General features: G+C 33.7%; 3 protein-coding genes across 4 annotated transcripts; 2 read left to right on the top strand and 1 right to left on the bottom strand.

The window, feature by feature from the left end:
* The first annotated feature begins 2,343 nt into the window (after positions 1 to 2,343).
* Positions 2,344 to 2,769, top strand: LOC141708634 (uncharacterized). The gene has a single exon (XM_074512360.1). The coding sequence runs from the start codon at positions 2,344 to 2,346 to the stop codon at positions 2,767 to 2,769; it is 426 nt and encodes a 141-aa protein (XP_074368461.1).
* Positions 2,770 to 5,730: 2,961 nt separating this feature from the next.
* LOC141668765 (PH, RCC1 and FYVE domains-containing protein 1-like) lies at positions 5,731 to 17,829 on the top strand. Of its 2 annotated transcripts, XM_074475773.1 has the most exons (9): positions 5,731 to 6,104; positions 7,420 to 7,506; positions 9,141 to 9,230; positions 9,676 to 9,756; positions 9,917 to 10,111; positions 10,223 to 12,328; positions 12,896 to 13,042; positions 13,980 to 14,443; positions 17,315 to 17,829. In XM_074475773.1, exons 1-9 carry the CDS (start codon positions 6,045 to 6,047, stop codon positions 17,436 to 17,438), a joined length of 3,354 nt encoding a protein of 1,117 aa, XP_074331874.1. In that variant the 5' UTR covers positions 5,731 to 6,044; the 3' UTR covers positions 17,439 to 17,829. The 2 variants fall into 2 exon arrangements, with proteins under 2 accessions (XP_074331874.1, XP_074331882.1); XM_074475781.1 differs by lacking the exons at positions 5,731 to 6,104; positions 7,420 to 7,506; positions 9,141 to 9,230; positions 9,676 to 9,756 and having other exon boundaries at positions 9,972 to 10,111; positions 10,228 to 12,328.
* A 112-nt stretch (positions 17,830 to 17,941) lies between these two features.
* LOC141721326 (putative carbohydrate esterase At4g34215) lies at positions 17,942 to 19,961 on the bottom strand. Its single transcript, XM_074524224.1, has 2 exons — positions 19,386 to 19,961; positions 17,942 to 18,314 (listed from the first exon to the last, which is right to left on the bottom strand). The coding sequence occupies exons 1-2, from the start codon at positions 19,890 to 19,892 to the stop codon at positions 18,114 to 18,116; spliced, it is 708 nt and encodes a 235-aa protein (XP_074380325.1). The 5' UTR covers positions 19,893 to 19,961; the 3' UTR covers positions 17,942 to 18,113.
* Between the last annotated feature and the right edge of the window lie 2,052 nt (positions 19,962 to 22,013).

The raw sequence follows: 22,013 nt of genomic DNA, 5'->3' as shown, positions 1-22,013 counted from the left end.
TTCGAGGAATTTACTACTGCAGTGAATCAAATGCACCCTGACAAAGCGTCAGGGCCTAATGGTTTAAACCCGGTATTTTACCAAAGTTTCTGGAAAGTTATGGGAAAGGATGTGTTTGAGTGCTGCAAGGGCTGGCTTCAAGGCAATTCATTCCCAGCTGAATAATACAAATGTTGTTTTGATTCCTAAGAAGGATAATGCATGTACTATGAAAGATTTAAGACCTATTGCACTATGTAATGTTTTGTATAAGATTGTGGCAAAAGTTCTTTCGAATAGGTTAAAAAGGATCCTACCGGGGCTCATTTCTGAAAATCAATCAGCCTTTGTTCCCGAAAGGAGCATTACAGATAATGTTATTGTGGCTTTTGAAGTAATTCACCACATGAGAAGGGGAGCTTGTGATAAGGAAGGCGAAGTTGTGCTAAAGCTAGATATTAGTAAAACGTATGACAGAGTCAACTGGATTTATTTGAAGAAGAGGATGAAAGCCATGGGGTTCTGTAATAAGTGGATAGAGTGGATTATGAGGTGTGTAACTACTGTCTCCTACGAGGTGTGTTTTAATGGCAGAATGGTGGGTCCCATTAATCCGAAGAGAGGTCTTCGTCAAGGAGACCCTCTTTCTCCGTACCTGTTCTTATTCTGTGTTGAGGGCCTGTCAAACTCCATTGATATTGCTACAACAGAGGGTCAGGTTCATGGAAGTAGAATCAGCCAAATTGCTCCCGCGATTAGCCACCGCCTGTTCGTCGACGATAGTTTCTTATTCTTCAGAGCAAATAGAACAGAATCCAGTAATGTCAAAGCTATCTTGGAAAATTATGAGAAGCTCTCAGGACAATCAATCAATTTCTTGAACTCAGGGGTTTTGTACAGTTCAAATGTACGACGGGACAAACAGGTGGAACTCTCAACTATACTAGGAGTGCACAATGATCTCTCTAAAAGCAATTATTTGGGTCTCCCCTCTCTGGTTGGAAGATCTAAAAAACGTATTTTTGGCTTCCTAAAAGAAAGAGTCTGCAAGAGGGTTCAGAGTTAGAGTGCAAACAAAATTTCTCGGGCGGGGAAAATGGTCTTAATAAAGAATGTTGCGCAATATATCCTATCGTATTGTATGTCCTGCTTTTTGCTTCCTAAAACCATGTCACAGGAAATCGAAAGGGTGATTAATAATTATTGGTAGAGCTCGGGATCAAACCAGAAGAAAGGGGTGAAGTTGATCTCTTGGGACGACATGAGTATGGCTAAGAGTAAAGGGGGATTGGGTTTTCGAAATCTCTATGATTTCAATATCGCTCTGCTGGGGAAGCACATTTGGAAATGTATTCGATATCCTGACTCCTTAGTATCTCGAGTACTCAAAGCCAGGTATTATCCACAAACTCATGTGTTAAAAGCCATCAAGGGGAATGGTTCTAGCTTCTTATGGTCCGAACTATGGCAGGCTAAAGAGGAGTTGAGAAGGGGCTTTATGTGGGTGCTAGGAGATGGAATGAGTATTCTAGAAACAAAAGATCTGTGGCTAAGCAAGAAAGCAGACTACAGAGTTGAGTATTCTCATATTTACGAGGGGAGGAATGAAAAGGTGGCATCCTTCTTTTATACAGGAATGAAACATTGGGATGCGGTTAAAGTACGAGCAAATTTCAATGAAGTTGATGCTAACGCTATTCTGGAAACTTATGTGCCTCAACGTTTGGTTGGAGATAGAGTAGCTTGGGTCAAGTCTAATGACGGGTTATATAGTGTGAAGACTTCACTCAATCTGGAGGGTGGAGCAAGGTATGGCGTCTTTGAGTACCTCACAAGTTAAAAATATTCATATGGCGAGTCTGCCGGAACAATTTACCAGTGAGAAGTCGATTAAAAGATAGGGGTATTTCTATTCCCACAGAATGTCCTATGTGCAACAATGATATGGAGAGTATGTCCCATATTTTCTTTGAGTGTCAATTTGCCATAAATTGTTGGGATTCTGTAGGCTTAACTGGCGACATAACTGGTTTGAACACGGTTTCTGAGTGGCTACTGCACAAATTTGAAGTGGCAAAGCAAGAGGAGCTAAGTAAAATTTGTACTGTGCTTTGGGGAATTTGGTTCTGGAGAAACAAGAAGACGTGGGAGGGTAAGATTATACACCCAGATATAGCTATAACCGGCAGCTTCAATACTGTTAGCGAATGGAGGAAAGCTAGGCATGTTAGAAGAGAATCCAATGTGATACAGGACAGACCACACGAGCAAAGAAATCAGAAGTGGAAGGCTCCTCATTAGGGTTTTGTTAAACTAAATGTTGATGCAAGTATTTTCCGTCAAGCTGATTTGTTTTCTATATGTATGGTTCTGCGTGATGGGTCTGGGGAATTTATAGAAGGCAGAAAGCTTGCATTGCCTTATCCTGCAACGGTTCTGGAGGCAGAGAGTATGGGTGTTCGAGAGGCACTTTCATGGGTAATGTCAAGACAAGAGAGAAGAGTGATTGTAGAAACAGACTCGCTTCTTACGGTTCGTGCAGTACTTGGCAAACAGGAGTATGCTTTAGAAATTGGTCATGTTATTGAACACTGTAAGTTGTTATTACAATTACTCCCAGAAGTTAGTGTTTCATTTGTTCGTAAGCAAGCCAACAAGTTAGCTCATAGTTTAGCTAGAATTCCTTGTTCAATCTATTGCTACAATGTATTTACGTCTCTTCCTACTCATTTGTTGGAGACAATTGCGAATGATTTTTTCTCATTAATGAAAGAAGTTGGTTTGATATAAAAAAAAAATCACTCTCTAAATATATTTACCACACTTGTGAATCAAAAGCGAAAAATATATATATTTACCACACTTGTGAATCAAAAGAGAAAAATATTAATTTTCAATTTTTTATTCGTATTCTTGTGCAAGAGCCCAACTTCATCTGTACCATTTTTATCATTTCCGAACATATGAAATATATTAAACTCAAATGAAAGATGAAGTCTCTGGTAGAGACGATGAGAGGGATTATTAGAAATGCAAAGGAGCCGGGAGTGATCAGTTTGTAACCCGCGCAGCATGTGCCAGCTATACTCTTATCACTTGTGCTTCATGCTTTATAGTTGTAAAGGCCATTTCAAGGACCACCAGAGCTTTCTTTTGATTACACCGAACTAACGACTCTTCCATTTATAATACAAAAAACACACCTTGTTAAATTAAGCTTGAACTAATTGTGATAAAATGAAATAAGTAGAGGATTAAGAGTCACTTTCATGCTAATTGCTATCCAAACCTAGTGGGACAACAATTTTGTGGATTACTCGGTTCATTATTAAGGGGTTTCCCCTTTTTCCGTGTGGTGTGGGATGATGTTCCTTTTGGATAATCTCATCACCTCTTCTAATTATTTTTTTTGTATAAACTTAAATTCACATAACAAATTTTCTGACAAGAGTTATGTAATTATTTTTTTCCTTTTTAATTCAATTTTTCGTATGTAAGTATTTTGTAACGTATGCATGCATAACCGTACAAATTATAATTTGGTTGATTCTTGTAGTAACCGCGTCAACAATTTTCCCGTTTACAGTCACTAAAATAGGTCTTAATTGATGAGCTTCCTCAACGAATAGTTTGATGAGCTATATTCTTAGTATGATGACCTATATTAATTGATCAGGTCTTATTTTTTTGTTATCTTAAATTCTACTTTCTATTTTTGCTCCTAAGAATTTAAAGAGGTTTTTTGAAAAAGAGAAATGCTAAAATGGTTCACAAAATTATTTTCAAATGCTGATTTGAAAGATACACAATAATTAGATAGATACCACATGTCATAAATTAAAATATGACAAATATCACGTCACATGATTCGAGACACCAAGCGATTTTGGATTATATATCACTTCTCTTTTCAAAATACTATTTTTAAGTTATTTTTGGCAAAAAGGTTTTTTTTTTAGTTTTTCCTTCATTTAAAAATTTGATTTTTTTAATATTTATTGCAAATATACCATTCTGCAACTTGATACAAACCATATGCTAAATATAACCCATGCAATCAAAAAAAGTTTCAATCATTTTCTGGAAAATATAAAAAAAATTGCAATTCTGATTGTTTTTATTCATAAACCATTTTTTTATAAATATTTTTAAAAGATAATAAAATGGTAAACAAACTTAAAAATAAATAATATTTTTGGAAATTTGTAATTTAAAAAATATTTAAATTTAATTATTAAAAAAGAAAAGTAGTTGGGACAAGGATGATGTAGATCATCTTTTAAAGACTTTCTTTTCCTGTTTTTCTTTTTTTTTTTTGAAAACAACTTTGAGGAAATTTAAAATTCAGTATGCAGTATTTATTCAGATCAGTCTCATCATTTAAATAATAAACACATGTTTAACTTTGGGTTTAGTGCTGTTCTCAAACAACAAATACTGATAATCAAATACTGATAATTAGGTCTTAACGAGGCGAACAACTTTAAACTCACATGTGGACTGTGGTCTTGCTCAATTCAAAATCTAAATTATTATTCCATCTTGTTTAAATTCATTTTAAAAACTCTATTTGACTCTTAACTTAATTTGCATATTTATTTATATTAATTTATTAAACAAAATAATAGTATACAATAAGAAGAAAGGCAGCATCTTTTTTTCCCATTTTCTTGTAGCCAACGAACATGCAACTGTATTCCCCCCAAGATGCCCAAGCCTTTGATTTTTTAGTTCACTATTTAAGTAAGATACTCCCCCATCCTAAAATGTTGTTGACTTTTTATGGGTTTATGTTAAATAATTGACTATTAATTTATATTTAATCTATAATATCAAATATATTTATGGGTGTTTTTATTATATTCGTATTTATGAGTACTATAATATATTGAAATTTTTATATTTAATATTAATATAAAATTAAAGATATTAACAATTAAAAATATGTATTGACAAACGTGTATAACACAAATGGGAAATATTTTTAGGGACGGAGGTAGTATATTTTAGTAAGTATTAAAATTTAAAAACTTAGATCCCCATTTTTTGGGTAGGAGAGATTGTTAAATAGTTTCTATCTATACTTACTATACTATAATAATCGGAATGAAATATAATTGGTTCAACGGTTATTTTTAATTTTAGTTATTAAATAAATAAATAAATAATATTATATATTCACTAAACTACTAAATTATTAAATTACGACACACATACACACATAGTAATCCTACTGAACTACAATCATAACATATTCTATTATTAAAAAAAATTATATATAACATAAACTACTAAATTGTTAAACTACTGAATATAATATATCTATCTTATTCAACTACAACCACAGATTATTTTATAATTATTATATATTTTAAAATTATAATATGACAGGATAAATAAAAAATTTAAATATTAACCGGAACTCGTGTATCGCACGAGATTTAAGTTAGGAAAATTAATTTTCAAAATTGTACAATGTCAAATATTAGGATACAAAATTAATTTCTAAAATAATTTCAAAATATCACTTTTATTTACTAAATAAAAATAAATCCCTATTTTCACACTAATAAAATGATTAAATCATTTTATACTCATTACAATTTTTTATATTATAACATTATTCTCATAAGACTCGTTAAACTCTAGGCAAAGATATATGAAAAATTATAGAATTATAATTTATAATTACCAGCGGTGTGAGTGTGGGGTTTAAATTTATGATATGCACACCCTCATTAGCCGTAGTATTTCTGCTAGCCTACTACTGCTCTCCCACTCTACTCTCTTTAAAATTTAACACCCTCAACTCTCTCTCTCTCTCTCTCGCTGTCTCTTTTTACAGACAGCTGCTGAACTAAGCAGATCAACTTATATCTACTTTTTATATTCTAATCTCACTTTTTGCTCATCTATTACAACTACTACTATTATTTCTCAACTCTTTGAATGCGTTTTACACCTGCTGTTTGTTTACTGTTGTTCATGTTCAAGTCCTAAAACTACCATTACACACACAAATTATTTTGATAAAATGCAGAGTGATTTGGTTTTGAAATAGAAGGATGAGTAGTTCAGATGTTAATAGTAGAACAGTTGCTCAACTCCAAAGGGACGCTCACCAGGTATATATGAATTTGTATATTGCTTCATTACTAGTTGACTTGTTTTTGTTACTTGTAATTCCGTGTTGAATAACATAAGATCCTGTTGTGGTATTCCTCCGACGCCTTAACGTTTTAGACCGACTGGTTACTTAACAATCCGATACTCAAAATTGCTGCTGCTCACATAGCTTAGATACATGTATACATCTGGCTGGATTCTTGAATATACACATGTATGTTTGTGTAGAGGCAGAGCCAGCACATACTTGTGGTGGGTCAAATCATGAAATGCAGTCATATTTATGTCTTGTTGAAATGTTAAGTATAGTTTGAACCGGATATTACTCAGCAATCCCTGGATTATTAATCTGCTTGGCGTATGCTTATTAATCTATAGTCTGCTCCTGGGATTAACCAACTATCCCCCCAATTATCAATCTGATTGGTGCTTATTAATCTGTAGTCTGCCCCTCGGGCTCGATGATTGCCCACCACTGCCTTTACACCCTGTAATCTTACTGCCCTAAGCACACATCCACACTTACAATATGTCTCCCCCTAATCCCATATTAATAGTGCATGTTTAGCATTAGATTAAAAGGTTTGAGAAGGAAGAAATGGTAAAAGAGTAGCTCTAAGTTAAATTCATCTTAAATAAAATAAGTTCGGAATAATGGCGACGAGAACACTAGGTTCCGATAGTGCCTTCTATTTCGTCAATCTGAACTAGGCCTGCATCTTTAATGATAACATTTATTGTTAAAAACTTGATTTAGAATTTGGTGCAAGAGCGGAAGCTTTATGGTATAATGCAAGATAAGTTATTTATGTCTGGTGTTTTTCTACTCTTTGGGAAGCCACATTGATTAGTCCGTGTGCTCTTGGTTGAGACTTGAATTCTTCGAACGGACTATTCCAAAGTTTTGTGGTAATTTTCTGTTTCTAATTTATTGAATGGACTATTCCAAAGTTTCTTGTAATTCTCTGTTTCAATTTATATTAATAGTTACTGAATATATTTATCATTTGAGATACCATTGAAGTTAATATAATAGTTATAGTTAATGTGTGTGGGTGTGAGATGAATATATATTCGGCCCTTTTATTTGAGTCTGAGATGAATAAATCCGGCCCTTTTATTTGAAAGACCATATAATGAACAGTAGTTTACTTGGAACTCACTATATAACTGGATATGATTTGCTAAGGGGTAAACTATAAGTACATTGCAAATATGAATCTCTTAGTTCTTTTCAATTTTCATGTGCTATCTGTTTCCTACAAATGAGCTGAATTGTCTGTAATATAGGTTGTTCGCTAATCTTTACAACAGGCTGTTACTGCTCTAAAGAAAGGAGCCACTTTGCTCAAATACGGAAGAAGGGGGAAGCCTAAGTTTTGTCCATTCAGGCTTGCCAATGTAAGTTTATAGATAAACTTCTTTTCTACAATAAAGCTTGTTAATGACCCGAAATGGGGGAAGGAATACTCTTGTATATACTTAGAAATTATATAGCTCATTACCGAATTTAGTCAGCGTGGTTAGATATTTTATAGTTATGAACTAGACCTGTATTCTATTTGATTAATTTAAATGGTTCCTTGTATAGTTTTATGTTCTGCAAGTGCATAAGAATGCTGGATTGTATACATAAAATTTAGGATTTAGATGTAAGTTTGGGGCTATGATGTTTTGTATTTTCGCAAGTGATTGTGGTTAGGTGGAGTTTCATATGAGTATAGTTTAAGCATTTGTTATGTAGTAGTGGAATTGTGTTTAGAATGTACTTTCATAAAAACATACCAAAACAGGCACACTAGGGATATTATAGACTAAAGTGCCTAAAATATTCTGATATCTTGTCTTTACAATTTTTATAAAACTATATAGATTATAACTAAAGTCGATGAAGTGTGATGAACGAATCTTGTAGTTTTAGAGATGAATCCTTTTCTCCAGTCCCTTAATTTGCATTACAATCACTAATACTAACAATGATATTTCCTTTTAATGCAAAATATAAATCATGATAAACAACAAAGACTTCTGTTTTGATACACAAATACGAAAAGTATGGATCAAGTTTCAGGATACTTTTTTAGAAGAAGAATATAAACTGGCAATCTGATAATATTTTTTGTAGCCGCGCATAATTTAACTATCAAGTCGTTCTGTGTATGCATAGCCAAAAGTTCAAATTCTATATCAGACTCTCTACGAATAGAGATAGAACTGAAAAAATCTCACCCTCAAGTTTCGTCCGAGCCCAAAGGTTTTGGAGACTAGACGAATCAAGTGAGAATATACCATTTACAAAAAATTCCAAAAGAGTTATGGCACACAATTTCAAATATAGGAGTGTTCATATATCTTCCAAATTCACATGTTGGGAATCAACATCTTATTTGTAACTTAATTAGTTAACCCCCCCCCCCCCTCTTTTATATAAAACTTTCACGATATATAGTCATCAGAATAACCAATAGATGTAACAATGGAAGAATTTGTTAGTAGATGAGTGCAAATTTATATAGATTTATTCTTCATAGAACTGTTAAATTGTTGCAATTTGTGATGGGAGCACTATATATTTAATTCTATCATTCTCAGTGATGTTTAGGTTAACTCTTGACCATGTTTCATTTCACTGCTTATAGCACATAGTAACCAAACTGTCTGATCAACAATATCATCCTTTTGCAAATACTGTGTATTCTGCTTGTAGCATGTCAGTGATATTACTTGAGTCTAATTATATGCTAATGTGATTAATACTTTCTATTTTATCTATATACTTCAGTTTTATCATGAAATAGTTTTATTAAATGTTAAATACTTGATTTCTATGTACGAAAAAAGTGCTTAAATGGATTTTGGAGTAGTTTTGTTTAATTCAATTGTTGTAAAAGAAGAGAAAGACCTATGACTAAAGAAGAGAAAGACCTACGACTAAACTTCCAAGCTTTTGATTGCTGTCACATTATTACTTCACATGGTAATGTTCCTTGCATTTGTTTACAGATGGTCAACTGTTGTTTATCTATTGGTTTCAGGATGAATCTGTACTAATATGGATTTCGGGCAAAGAGGAGAAACACCTTATACTAAGTCATGTATCCCGAATCATCTCAGGACAGCGCACTGTGAGTTTCTTCATATGGATCTAACACTTTTTTGTGACCATGTAATGAATCTTGTTTACTACAAGTATGTGATAATATCACTTATTATCATCAAGTATCTTATTTCATTACTTGAGGCTATAAGTTTACACTAAATCACACGTAGAAGTAAATCAAATAACAAAAGAACCAACATCCGATAATATAATCTTTTTGAATGGAAAGATATAAAATTATGCTGGTGATCGATGTGCAGCGTGCTGGCATCCGTCACTTACAGATACTTTACTAATGAGACCACCTCTCTTGAACTAATGTACGGGAAACATATGCTCGGGTTTATATCAGATTTTATGGGTGCAGTGTTAGCAACTGCTTTTATTCTTGCAAGATTTTATTTTTCAAAATTCAAGCTAAATTATGTAATATTTAATGTTTCAGATTCTTATTTAACTTTATATTGCAGCCAATTTTTCAAAGGTATCCACGACCTGAGAAGGAGTATCAGTCATTCTCTTTAATATACAATGACAGGTCACTTGATTTGGTAAGAATTAGTATGATATCCAACATATGTGGATGAATTTGTTCTAATCCTGTAATTATTAACTCCTCATCAACCATTTCATTAATGTTAATATATTTTTTGTGTTCCTATTTTGTGCATTTAACATTTTACACTTCTCTTTCCTCTCTTATATTACTAGATTTGCAAGGATAAAGATGAAGCCGAGGTATGGTTTAGTGGTCTAAAAGCATTAATTTCACGGGGTCGTCAGAGAAAGTTGAGAACCGAATCAAGGAGTGATGGTAATCCATCCGAAGCCAGTAGTCCTAGGACATACACGAGAAGAAGCTCCCCTTTAAATTCTCCATTTTGTAGTATTGACAGCTTGCAAAAGGTACTGTTTTCAGCTTGAAGCACATATTGCGTGTGCATTCACTCCTTGACATACGATTGCACTTGTAAGATTCAGTATGCAATGTAACAGATTTTTTTTGTACCTTGTCAGGATAGTGGGGAGCAGCGTCGACTTCATACTCCATACGATAGTCCTCCCAAAAGTGATGCATATTCAGATATGATTAAATATGCTGTGCCACCTAAAGGTTTCTTTCTATCAAATTCTGCTAGCGCTTCTGTCCATTCTTTTTCGTCAGGTAACTCCGATGGAATTCATGGTAAAGTGAAAGGAATGGGGATGGATGCTTATAGAGTAAGCCTATCTAGCGCAGTTAGTTCTTCAAGCCAAGGTTCTGGTCATGACGATGATAATTCCTTGGGTGATGTTTTTATTTGGGGGGAATGCACTGGTGATGGGGTTGTGGGTGGAAAACTTCACAAAGTAGGAACTTCTAATTGCATCAACATGGATTCTTTACTGCCCAAAGCGTTAGAATCTGCAGTAGTACTTGATGTTCAAAATATAGCTTGTGGTGGACGGCATGCTGCTTTTGTGACCAAGAAAGGAGAGATATTTTCCTGGGGTGAGGAACTAGGCGGCAGGCTAGGGCATGGAGTAGATTCTGATGTTCTGCATCCAAAGCTTATTGATGCCCTTGCTGCTTCAAACATTGAGCTTGTGGCATGTGGTGAGTACCATACATGTGCTGTAACACTTTCTGGTGATCTGTACTCATGGGGAGATGGCCATTTCGGTCTTCTTGGTCATGGGAATGAAGTAAGCCATTGGGTCCCAAAAAGGGTTAATGGGCCGTTGGAGGGTATTCATGTTTCATCAATCTCGTGTGGTCCCTGGCATACTGCTGTAGTGACCTCTGCTGGACAATTGTTTACTTTCGGCGATGGAACTTTTGGGGTTTTAGGGCACAGAGATCGTATAAGTGTCTCGAAACCCAGGGAGGTGGAGTCTCTTAAAGGGTGTCGCACGGTGCAAGCAGCTTGTGGTGTATGGCACACTGCAGCAGTCGTAGAAGTCACGGTTGAAGATTTAAGTTCCAGTAATTGTTCTTCGGGGAATTTATTTACATGGGGAGATGGGGATAAAGGTCGACTTGGCCATGGTGACAAGGAAGCTAAACTTGTGCCTACTTGTGTTGCTGCTCTTGTTGAACCCAACTTTTGCCAAGTTGCCTGCGGGTATAGCTTCACAGTTGCCCTTACAACCTCAGGTCATGTCTATACCATGGGTAGTCCTGTATATGGACAGCTAGGTAATCCTCAAGCTGATGGGAAGCTTCCGTCTCGTGTCGAAGGAAAGCTTTCCAAGAGCTTCGTAGAGGAGATAGCTTGTGGTGCCTATCATATTGCAGTATTAACTTCAAGAACTGAAGTTTATACATGGGGCAAGGGTGCAAACGGACGGTTGGGTCATGGAGACACAGATGACCGAACTTCTCCAACACCAGTTGAAGCTTTAAAAGACAGGCAAGTAAAAAGTGTTGCCTGTGGTACTAATTTTACTGCTGCTATCTGCCTTCATAAGTGGGTTTCAGGTATAGATCAGTCTATGTGTTCGGGATGCCGCCTACCGTTTAATTTCAAAAGAAAACGTCACAATTGCTATAACTGTGGGCTTGTTTTCTGCCATTCATGCAGCAGCAGGAAGTCACTTAGAGCCTCTATGGCACCAAATTCCGACAAACCATATCGGGTATGTGATAATTGTTCTTCTAAACTAAAGAACATTATTGAACCTTCTATAAGAAGACAAGGTAATAGGAATCAGGGGTTTGGCAAGGCAAGTGTAAAGGATGAGAAGTTTGAATCCCGTTCTCATTCCAATCTTGCCAGATTTTCTTCGATGGAATCCTTGAAGCAAAATGAATCCCGTATTTCCAAGAGAAACAATAAATTTGAGTTTACAACCAGTCGCGTGTCTCCTGTTTCCAACAATGTATCACAATGGGGTGGCCTTAATGTCTCAAAAGCTTTTAATCCAGTATTTGGATCATCCAAGAAATTTTTTTCAGCTTCTGTTCCTGGATCAAGAATTGTTTCTCGAGCAACATCACCTGTATTGAGACGGCCCAGTCCACCTCGTTCTACAACACCTACTCCAACTCTTGGGGGGCTTGCTTCGCCAATAATTATTGTCGACGATGCTAAACAGACAAATGGTCATATTGGCCAAGAAGTAATCAGATTAAGAGGGCAGGTATATTTTAATTTTTAAATTCTCATTTTATTCAAGAGATTGTTACCTGCATTTTCTTCTTATTCCCCGTGTAGATATTTATAAAGCTTTCTATACTAGAGCTGATTAGTTCTTTCAGGAAGTGTTAGTTTTGCTTTATGTAGCTCAACAACAGTGTTGATTTTTAAGAAAGTTATAAATTTATGCAAATATATCTGCTTTGTTCCCTTCAATGATTTGTATTTTAAATGTAGAAGTTGCCTTGTCACAGCAGGATGACTGTCTAGGAAATTGGAGATTCCCTTTAATGTCCTGGAAATTGAAGCATCAAGATGATTTTTTAATTTCTTTTCTAGTTAAGCTATATCTTTGCAGGTGCAATTTTTTCAGGTCCATGTTCCTAGGTGTGAAGATGATAATATTTTATCTAGTTACCCCATGCAGTATTCCTAAATAATTTATGTGTTCATATAGAAAAGTTTGCCTGCATTTTAAAAAGCATAATACTGTAGTCATACCTTTGTTTTATCTGAGTCTTTCTATTTTCTTATGAAAGACTAACAGTGTGACTTGCAATGTTAATCTCAGGTGGAAACTCTAACTCGAAAAACACAACTTCAAGAGGCCGAGCTTGAAAAAACTACTAAACAGTTACAGGAGGCGGTAGCAATTGCTGGGGAAGAGACTGCTAAATGCAAAGCAGCAAAAGAAGTGATTAAGTCACTAACTGCCCAAGTAAGATATTTTTAGCACGTAAAGTATTCATAAAGAATTCCCCTGATATAGTGTCTCAAGTTTTGTAAGTAGTCCTTTCTTTATAATTGGCACTGCAGATTTACCATTTTATAGATTACTGTCCAATAATTGATCTACTAAAAAGTTTGGTTGAATGCAAGAATATTGGTAAAAACTAAAAAGTTAAGGTTTCTAGTTTCTACCATTACTTAGCACAATTAAGTGAAGTCTTGCATGGTGGTTCTATAAAGATAAGTTACTTCTGAGAGTGCTGACTTGCTGACTATGGTTATCCAGTTTCGTAGTAGTCTTAGGAAGATTCTAGTACCCGGGCTGGCCTACATGGGCCTATGAGAAATCTTAGCTTCTTGAGTGTTGGTTTTTAGTTTTGAAATTTAAGTCTGTCAGGCTAATGGACTTAATAATAAACAGAGCAGATTTTTTATTTAGTCGGCTTGAGACCGGTGTTTAGTATTTGTAGCCTGAGACCAGTGTTTAGTATTTTGTACTGTAAAAGTGACCCCTCTACTATAGAGGGCTTGAAATGCAAATGAGTTGGAATTTGCGTTTCACTGTTTCCTATGCACATCTTTGAGTAATGGACTTGTAATTAAACAAAATAATTTACAATCTCTTTCATGTGAAAACATAATTGATTATAGTTTTTTAAATATATCGTATTTGGTTGTCCATAGCCTAATATATATTACTTGGTATAGGGAAATAAAAGCTGTAGTTTGTTTTTAAGTTTTCCTCTTTCTCTTAAACATGTGAATCAAAATTGCATGATCCGTAGCTGTGACTATCACTTGACCAATCTTACTAGACCAATCTTAATTCGAGTACAACTGTAGCACTGTAATGTCATATGCATGCACTAGGCTTTAAGCAGTTCTTATCTTTTCATCTAAATATTTACATCACCCTCCTCTGCTAGCTTAAGGACATGGCTGAAAGACTGCCTGTGGGAACATCCCAGAACATAAATATTCCTCTCGCCACTTCACTTGGCTCGATTTCTGCTTCCAGTGATGCTTCAAATGCTTCATTTGATCGGTTTAATGGTCAAGTTGGATGCCAGGAACCAGAATCCTATTTATCAAACAGCAAAATGTTATCCAATGGATCGGACAGTCAGTTTATATCCAATGGGTCTACCAATTATTTGTTGCAAAATGTACTAAACAGCCAGTTACTCAATGGCAAAAGCACTACCAGTGACCACAGTTCAAGTCACAATAGACTGGGTTATTTAGAATCGTCAACAAGAAATGGGAACAGAACTAAAGAATCCGATTCTCAAAATGACACTGAGGGGGTTGAACAAGACGAGCCTGGAGTTTACATTACTCTTACCTCCTTACCTGGAGGAGTTAAAGATCTTAAGCGTGTTCGCTTCAGGTATGTTGATATCCTTGGAATTTATCTTAATCATGTCTTTTGAGTAATTGTTTCTGGATCTGTTTCCTGTTCACCAGAATCTCTTGTAACTACTTCAATTAAAGAATTTCATAGAAATCTTGCTAGCATGTTTTGCCTCCTTGTTGCCTACTAGGGTTATATTACTAGTACTTTCTGTCTTTAGTAGTCTAGCTGTAACAGCCCGCACTTCCGGACCATTAAATCTAAATCCAAACTAAAATAAAATACAATTTACTAATACGAAAATCTATTACAAAGGTGTCACTATTACAAAAGCGCAGCTAAAAGCGGAAGCCCAAAATTTAATATACTCTAATCTAAGGTCCTCGAACTCCAATGCTATTCAACTTGAATCTCGGACAAAACCTGAAATTGTAAGTAATGAGCTACGAAGCCCAGCAAGAGACCAATCGATCCAACTAGCAGGCCAAGTAACATGAACACATATAACAAAATACGATAATCGATACGATACGATATACGATACAAACACTTTCGATACATATTCTTATTCTTATTCCTATTCGATACACACAATACACATACCACATAAACAACAATAATTCAAAACCCATAATCCATGCCACGACCACTACAACCCGGTGATAACGGTCCTAAATTTTCATAAAACTGTCACTACAATCCGGTGACTGCGGTCCTAAGTTCTTATTCGATATTTTCACAAACCATGGCATAAATCAGAGATCTCAAATTATCGTCTGGACATCACATATATACATCGATACATATTCTATATCACATAATAATATCAAATATATGATCACTTAGCCCAAGTTTTGATAATCAAATATAAACGCACAACACACAATTTTAAAAACACTAGCAAGATCGATTGAAAACTTACCTCAAAATCTGGACAGATCTGAATATAGCTTTTTTGACCCTCTAAACGACGATTTCTTGGAAAACACGAAACACGAAAGTTGTAGAGAACGAAAAGAGCTTTCCGAAAAGTCCAGGATCACTGAATTCTGACTTAAGATGAATTTTCTACGAATTTTACAAGACTGCTGAATTTTATGAATAAAGACCTACGAATTTTAATGATTAAAACGAGGAAGACGAATAGAATGTATTTATAACGATACAAAACCCTATTTCTTAACCTACAAGTTATCCATATTAGAATCTGATCCAAATTTTAGGCCCAAAACTCTAATTCAATTTTAAATCAAAATCCTTATCCAATTTTAATTAATTTTATTCTATTATTCTTTTATTAATCGAATTCTAAAAAAAATTACGGGATATTACATACTACCCTCCTTAAAAAGAATTTGGTCCCCAAATTCACAACAATCCTAAAGTTCGAGACACATCTACCCCCTGATCTACCAAAGGTCAAACTATGGTTCACAAGATCGAATCCTAGGGAATGTACTAGTCCCATACCTAATACACTCCGAAAGACAGCCTGCTCTGAATACCAACTGTAACAGCCCGCACTTCCGGACCATTAAATCTAAATCCAAACTAAAATAAAATACAATTTACTAATACGAAAATCTATTACAAAGGTGTCACTATTACAAAAGCGCAGCTAAAAGCGGAAGCCCAAAATTTAATATACTCTAATCTAAGGTCCTCGAACTCCAATGCTATTCAACTTGAATCTCGGACAAAACCTGAAATTGTAAGTAATGAGCTACGAAGCCCAGCAAGAGACCAATCGATCCAACTAGCAGGCCAAGTAACATGAACACATATAACAAAATACGATAATCGATACGATACGATATACGATACAAACACTTTCGATACATATTCTTATTCTTATTCCTATTCGATACACACAATACACATACCACATAAACAACAATAATTCAAAACCCATAATCCATGCCACGACCACTACAACCCGGTGATAACGGTCCTAAATTTTCATAAAACTGTCACTACAATCCGGTGACTGCGGTCCTAAGTTCTTATTCGATATTTTCACAAACCATGGCATAAATCAGAGATCTCAAATTATCGTCTGGACATCACATATATACATCGATACATATTCTATATCACATAATAATATCAAATATATGATCACTTAGCCCAAGTTTTGATAATCAAATATAAACGCACAACACACAATTTTAAAAACACTAGCAAGATCGATTGAAAACTTACCTCAAAATCTGGACAGATCTGAATATAGCTTTTTTGACCCTCTAAACGACGATTTCTTGGAAAACACGAAACACGAAAGTTGTAGAGAACGAAAAGAGCTTTCCGAAAAGTCCAGGATCACTGAATTCTGACTTAAGATGAATTTTCTACGAATTTTACAAGACTGCTGAATTTTATGAATAAAGACCTACGAATTTTAATGATTAAAACGAGGAAGACGAATAGAATGTATTTATAACGATACAAAACCCTATTTCTTAACCTACAAGTTATCCATATTAGAATCTGATCCAAATTTTAGGCCCAAAACTCTAATTCAATTTTAAATCAAAATCCTTATCCAATTTTAATTAATTTTATTCTATTATTCTTTTATTAATCGAATTCTAAAAAAAATTACGGGATATTACACTAGCAAGTCAGAATAGCTAGTACTAGTAACATCTTATCATGTTATATGACTTCCCTACATGCGAATACAGCATTGATTGATTAAGTTCAGTAGTTGTGCCTTAACATTTAGCCAATATTTTTGCTACTGGAAAGAATAGATTCGCTGTAGGTTTCTGGGGAATGAGCTGCTAAACTCTGAAGTCCATCTCCTTTTCAGCCTCTTGTTATGTTTAACTAATGCAATTTCACTTGAGTCATATATTTGATTTTTATTAGATAATTTTAATCAAGTCATCAAATCCCTGCATGCAGTCGGAAGCGCTTTAGTGAAAAACAAGCAGAACAATGGTGGGCTGAGAATAGAGTCCGAGTATATGAACAGTACAATATTCGCATGGCGGATAAATCTAGTGTTGGGACTGACCACTTCACCTAGTAGTGCGAAAGAATTCATGTATAGGAAAATTCCCTTGCTTTACCTCGTTCTTTTCCGTGCTGCACTGCAATGAAAGATTATTTGTTGGCTCAGATTTGGCTTCCATTGTTTCAAGGTTGGGAAGAAAGATTACTTTTAGAAGGAGAGATGAATATAAGCTTTATCGTTTTCTTGTTTGCTTTTTTCGTGTCTGCCCTGCTCATTACATCTACTACCTGGGTTTTAGTTTTATAAGGTTTAAGGGTGAGAAATGTAAAATGATAAATCCAGATTAGCTTGCTGGTTGATAAATGCTGCTGCTGCTATGTATATATTTTTTTTGATTAGCTGCTGGCTGCTGCTATGTATTGTATGCATGTTCATTTTATTTATTAGACTTTTTTTCCAATTACTCAGTCTTATCGTGTCGAGTCTATGTAAAGAACACGGAGGGACAGACAGACTAGACAGACCAAGTACATTTTATAATAAACATTACATGACAAAACAAAAACAGTGCATTACAAAATAAAAGATAACAATGACAACATGACCTTTACAACAACAATAACAGCTGCTCAATCCTCACATATGCTTCCTCGATATTAACCAAATTTTACAACAAAACATGTTGCAAGCCTCACAGTTTTGTCAACCGGTCTCTTGCATTTTATTATAAACAGAAAAAAAGGGAGATTAATTGGATACAAAGTGAGTGAGAAAAGCATGAGCAAGCATTTGACCCAATTCAACACATGCATCTGTAACTAAATGCATCTTATCTTCCGTGAGTTCCAAGCCCTTGGCATCTACACACACCACATTGTTCATATCTATTGCCTTCTGTATATCTCTTATCTTCTCCATATACTCTTCATGTCCTGATGCAATTGCCACCTGTATAATAGTTTCATCTAATTATGACCATAAAGGATTATAACACCGTGGTTAAACTTTGTTCCTTTCAGTGAGGTCAAAAATTCTACTTACTCGATGTGTGCATATGTAATTGACTGATAAGAAAAAAAATAAAGTTTTTCTACAAAAATATGTTTTTTTTAGTTTTTTTTGCAAAAAATGGTTTTTTTTTTTAATTTTAATTTGCAAAAATATGGTTTGTTTTTGTAAAAAATACGACTTTGCAATCCGCTGCAACCACATGCAAACTCAAATGTAACAAAAAAAAATCAATACTTTTTCTAAAGAAGTGGCATATGGGTTATTTTTTGTTGCAAATCGTATTTTTGTAAAATAAATTCAAAATATCATAAAATTGTAAAATTGTAAAATTGTAAAAAAAAACTTAGAAAAAGTAATATTTTTGCTAATTTCCCTAAACAAAATCATCCAATTATAGATTTCCCCTGCTAATTCATACATGCATGAAAAAAATGACAACCTGGCAACACACAGTCTATATTATACTACACCCCAAAATTCGGATAATCAGATCAGATCACATTCATTTTCGAATTATGATATATTTAGAAATCATTGAGATCGCATGTGATTTGGTTCGGACTAAAATCAAATGAAATTAAGATAGGTTAAATTTTGATTTGAATATTTTCGGATAACTTATTTATTTTTTCAATTTGTGACACGTATTTTTTTTATTAAAAATAATATTTTTAATATAATATAATATACTTTACAAAATCTTATGATTAAATAATTAGGTTATTATAAACATAAAATTATTTTAAGTATGAATTTTATTTACATCGAGTCATATTCGATTCGAATAATATAATGTTCGTTTTTGATTGGTTCCTAATTATAATCGAATCTAGTATTTCGAGTTATTTTTGATTAAAATTTCGGTTTGACTTAAATTTATTTTTAGATAATTGTCAAATTATATCATTTTGATCTCGAATCAAATCTTGATCTAATAAATTTCAGTTAGATTATTCAGATGGAGCCTCATTTTAACAGGTGATTATATAGGTAGCTTGTAGAACTAACCTGAATAATAGGAAGCTCTGGCAAATTAAGATCCTGACGTAAATTACGAATAAGCCCTTGCATGTTTTGTTTGTAAGTATCAACATAATGTTGAGATGAAGTGTTGGTTTCACCCTGATACCAAAGCAATGCCCTAATCTTCCCGCCACATTCCGCCGCCGCTTTGGACCGCTTTATCATATTCTCGTACAAATCACTATCACGGGCCCACTCTTCAATAGCGGTCCCACCAACCGCACAAGGGATCAATCCCACCTGGCCCATAACATCCTTAATAACAGCATTCGCAAATGACATTCCGGGACCCACACCACACACTGCCTTGGTGTCTATGTCTACGTGGAGGGGCTCGTTTGCGGATATCCACTTGAGATCAGCGGTGAAGCGGTGGATGGCGGCGTTAGGAAGGCATTGTGGCGGGACAATGCCGTCCCATTGGTTGTTTTTTACGCCGCCACGGCCTGACATGTTGCTTTGACCGGAGAGTATGAATATATGTTTTTCCATGAATTTGAATTTTATGAAAAAGTTTGAAAATACCTTGATTTGTTAACAAGATGCTTGCATGTAATAGCTTATTAGCTTTTTGAACCTTGTTGTAGTACATAGAGAGCCTTGCATGACTGGGGGTTATATAGGCATGGAGTCTACTGTCTAGCTAGTGTCTATGTAGTTCCAAATTTGAGATGTTTTTAGGCATCTCCAACTGATCTAAAAATCCAAATTTGGATCACCAACTGATGCAGATACTAATTTAAATTTCTATATTTCATTATTAATAATTTATATAATATTTCATAAATTAATTAAATCAAAAAAAATTAATACACATAAAAATATTAAAATTGAGCACTTAATTCATGAAAAACACAATAATTAACATACAAAATATCATTGATACACACTAATTTTTCGAATTAGTATATTCATCCCACAAATGCTCAATTAATGCATCTCTAAGTGAAATATGTGTCTCATTATTTTTTATTTTTAAATTTTAATAAAATTATGTTTTCTCATTATTTTACGTTTTATTTTAAAAATAAATGTTGTTAACTATTAATTATATTCTATTATTAATTATATAATTAAATACTCAAAAATCAAATTAAAATCTCATAAACTACAAATAACAAACCATTATTTTATATTAAATGAAGTGATCCAAATTTGGATCAGTCAACTACTGATCCATCCAAATTTGGATCACTTATCCAAATTTGGATCACTTATCCAAATTTGGATCACTGTTGTAATGGAATTTGGGATAATCTGCCCAAATTTGGGTATTTGGATCACTGTTATTTGCCGTTAGCAACCCTTTTCTCCCGAAATTAAATAGAAAGAAAAGTCAAAGTGCTGGATGGAGTAAAGTTATTGTTTCACTTGTATTTATAATAATATTTTCTGATTTTAAAATAAAAAGTGAAAACAAGTGATAATTAATATAAATTTAACAAAATTTTATTCCAAAAATAAAATAAAATTATTTTATCTTCTTACGACTTACATAGCAAGACCTAAATCTCGGTAATAAAAGATCTAGGCCCAATGAAAATTTTAATTTTGATACAGCAAAACTTGTGCACAAATATTAATAAAAATAATAATTTTGTAGTCAGTAATATCAAATTACAATTCACTGAGAAAGTCATTTTAAGAGCCGAATTCTGTAGCAAGTAATACCCAATTACAATTGATTAAGAAGGTTATTATAAGAGCCTCAAAAGGGATGATAATTATGTCTTGTTGCATTTGGGATGTCTAAGTGAGTTTCCTGGTTAGCATTTTAAAATATGTATAGGACTTTGTCTGAACTGTTATTTTTATTAAATATCTTAAATTTTGATTTATAAAATGATTGAAGATGTCTTCATGGGAGAATTTTTGGAGATTACAAGAAAGAGGAACACTGTAAGATAGAAGAGATATTAAAACTTAGAAAATATGTTGAATGTCTCACACCAATTATATATATACTATATATAATCGGAGCAAATGAGATAATATGATACATTTAGTCGTTAGAGCTAATATTATAATTAGGGATTGGTGATTAGAGAGAATATTATAAATAATAATAAATCAATAAATATTTTATCATTATCTAGCATTACAGCACACCTATCTACTAGCACTCTGTTATCTCCTTTACTCCAATTATATATAACTAGCATAAATCCCGTGCGATGCACGGGTTCTCATTAATATTTTAAATTTTTATTTATCCATTTATATTATATTTTTAAAATATTTATATAAATATATAATGATTATAAATTTATAATAAAAATAATAGAATAACATGTGGTCGTAATTTAGTAGAATAAATAGACTATTTCTAGTAGTTTAACAATTTAGTAGTTTAGCAGATATATAACACTATTATTTATATATTTTAATAATAGGATAAGTTTATTCGTAGTTTAGTAAGATAAGTATACTATATTTAGTAGTAGTTTAATAATTTAGTAGTTTATTAGATATATAACACTATTTATCTATTTTTGTAATAATCAAAATTAGGGAATTATCGTTGAACCAAACCGTTGAACCAAATTATCACTATTCTGACTATTATAGTATAAATAGATGTTGTAATTAGGGATTGGTAATAAGAGAGAATAT

The sequence above is a fragment of the Apium graveolens genome, chromosome 1, assembly GCF_009905375.1.
Source record: "Apium graveolens cultivar Ventura chromosome 1, ASM990537v1, whole genome shotgun sequence".
Lineage (NCBI taxonomy): Eukaryota > Viridiplantae > Streptophyta > Magnoliopsida > Apiales > Apiaceae > Apium > Apium graveolens.
This window is presented reverse-complemented; position numbering and strand designations above follow the sequence as displayed.

Excerpts from the sequence above, each read along its gene's own strand:
- LOC141708634 (XM_074512360.1), top strand. The coding sequence starts at position 2,344 with ATGGTTCTGCGTGATGGGTCTGGGGAATTTATAGAAGGCAGAAAGCTT.
- LOC141668765 (XM_074475773.1), top strand. The coding sequence starts at position 6,045 with ATGAGTAGTTCAGATGTTAATAGTAGAACAGTTGCTCAACTCCAAAGG. Across the intron at positions 9,231-9,675 it reads TCATCTCAGGACAGCGCACT|CCAATTTTTCAAAGGTATCC; the intron begins GTGAGTTTCTTC and ends TTTATATTGCAG. Across the intron at positions 12,329-12,895 it reads TAATCAGATTAAGAGGGCAG|GTGGAAACTCTAACTCGAAA; the intron begins GTATATTTTAAT and ends TGTTAATCTCAG.
- LOC141721326 (XM_074524224.1), bottom strand. The coding sequence starts at position 19,892 with ATGGAAAAACATATATTCATACTCTCCGGTCAAAGCAACATGTCAGGC. Across the intron at positions 18,315-19,385 it reads CAGAGCTTCCTATTATTCAG|GTGGCAATTGCATCAGGACA; the intron begins GTTAGTTCTACA and ends ACTATTATACAG.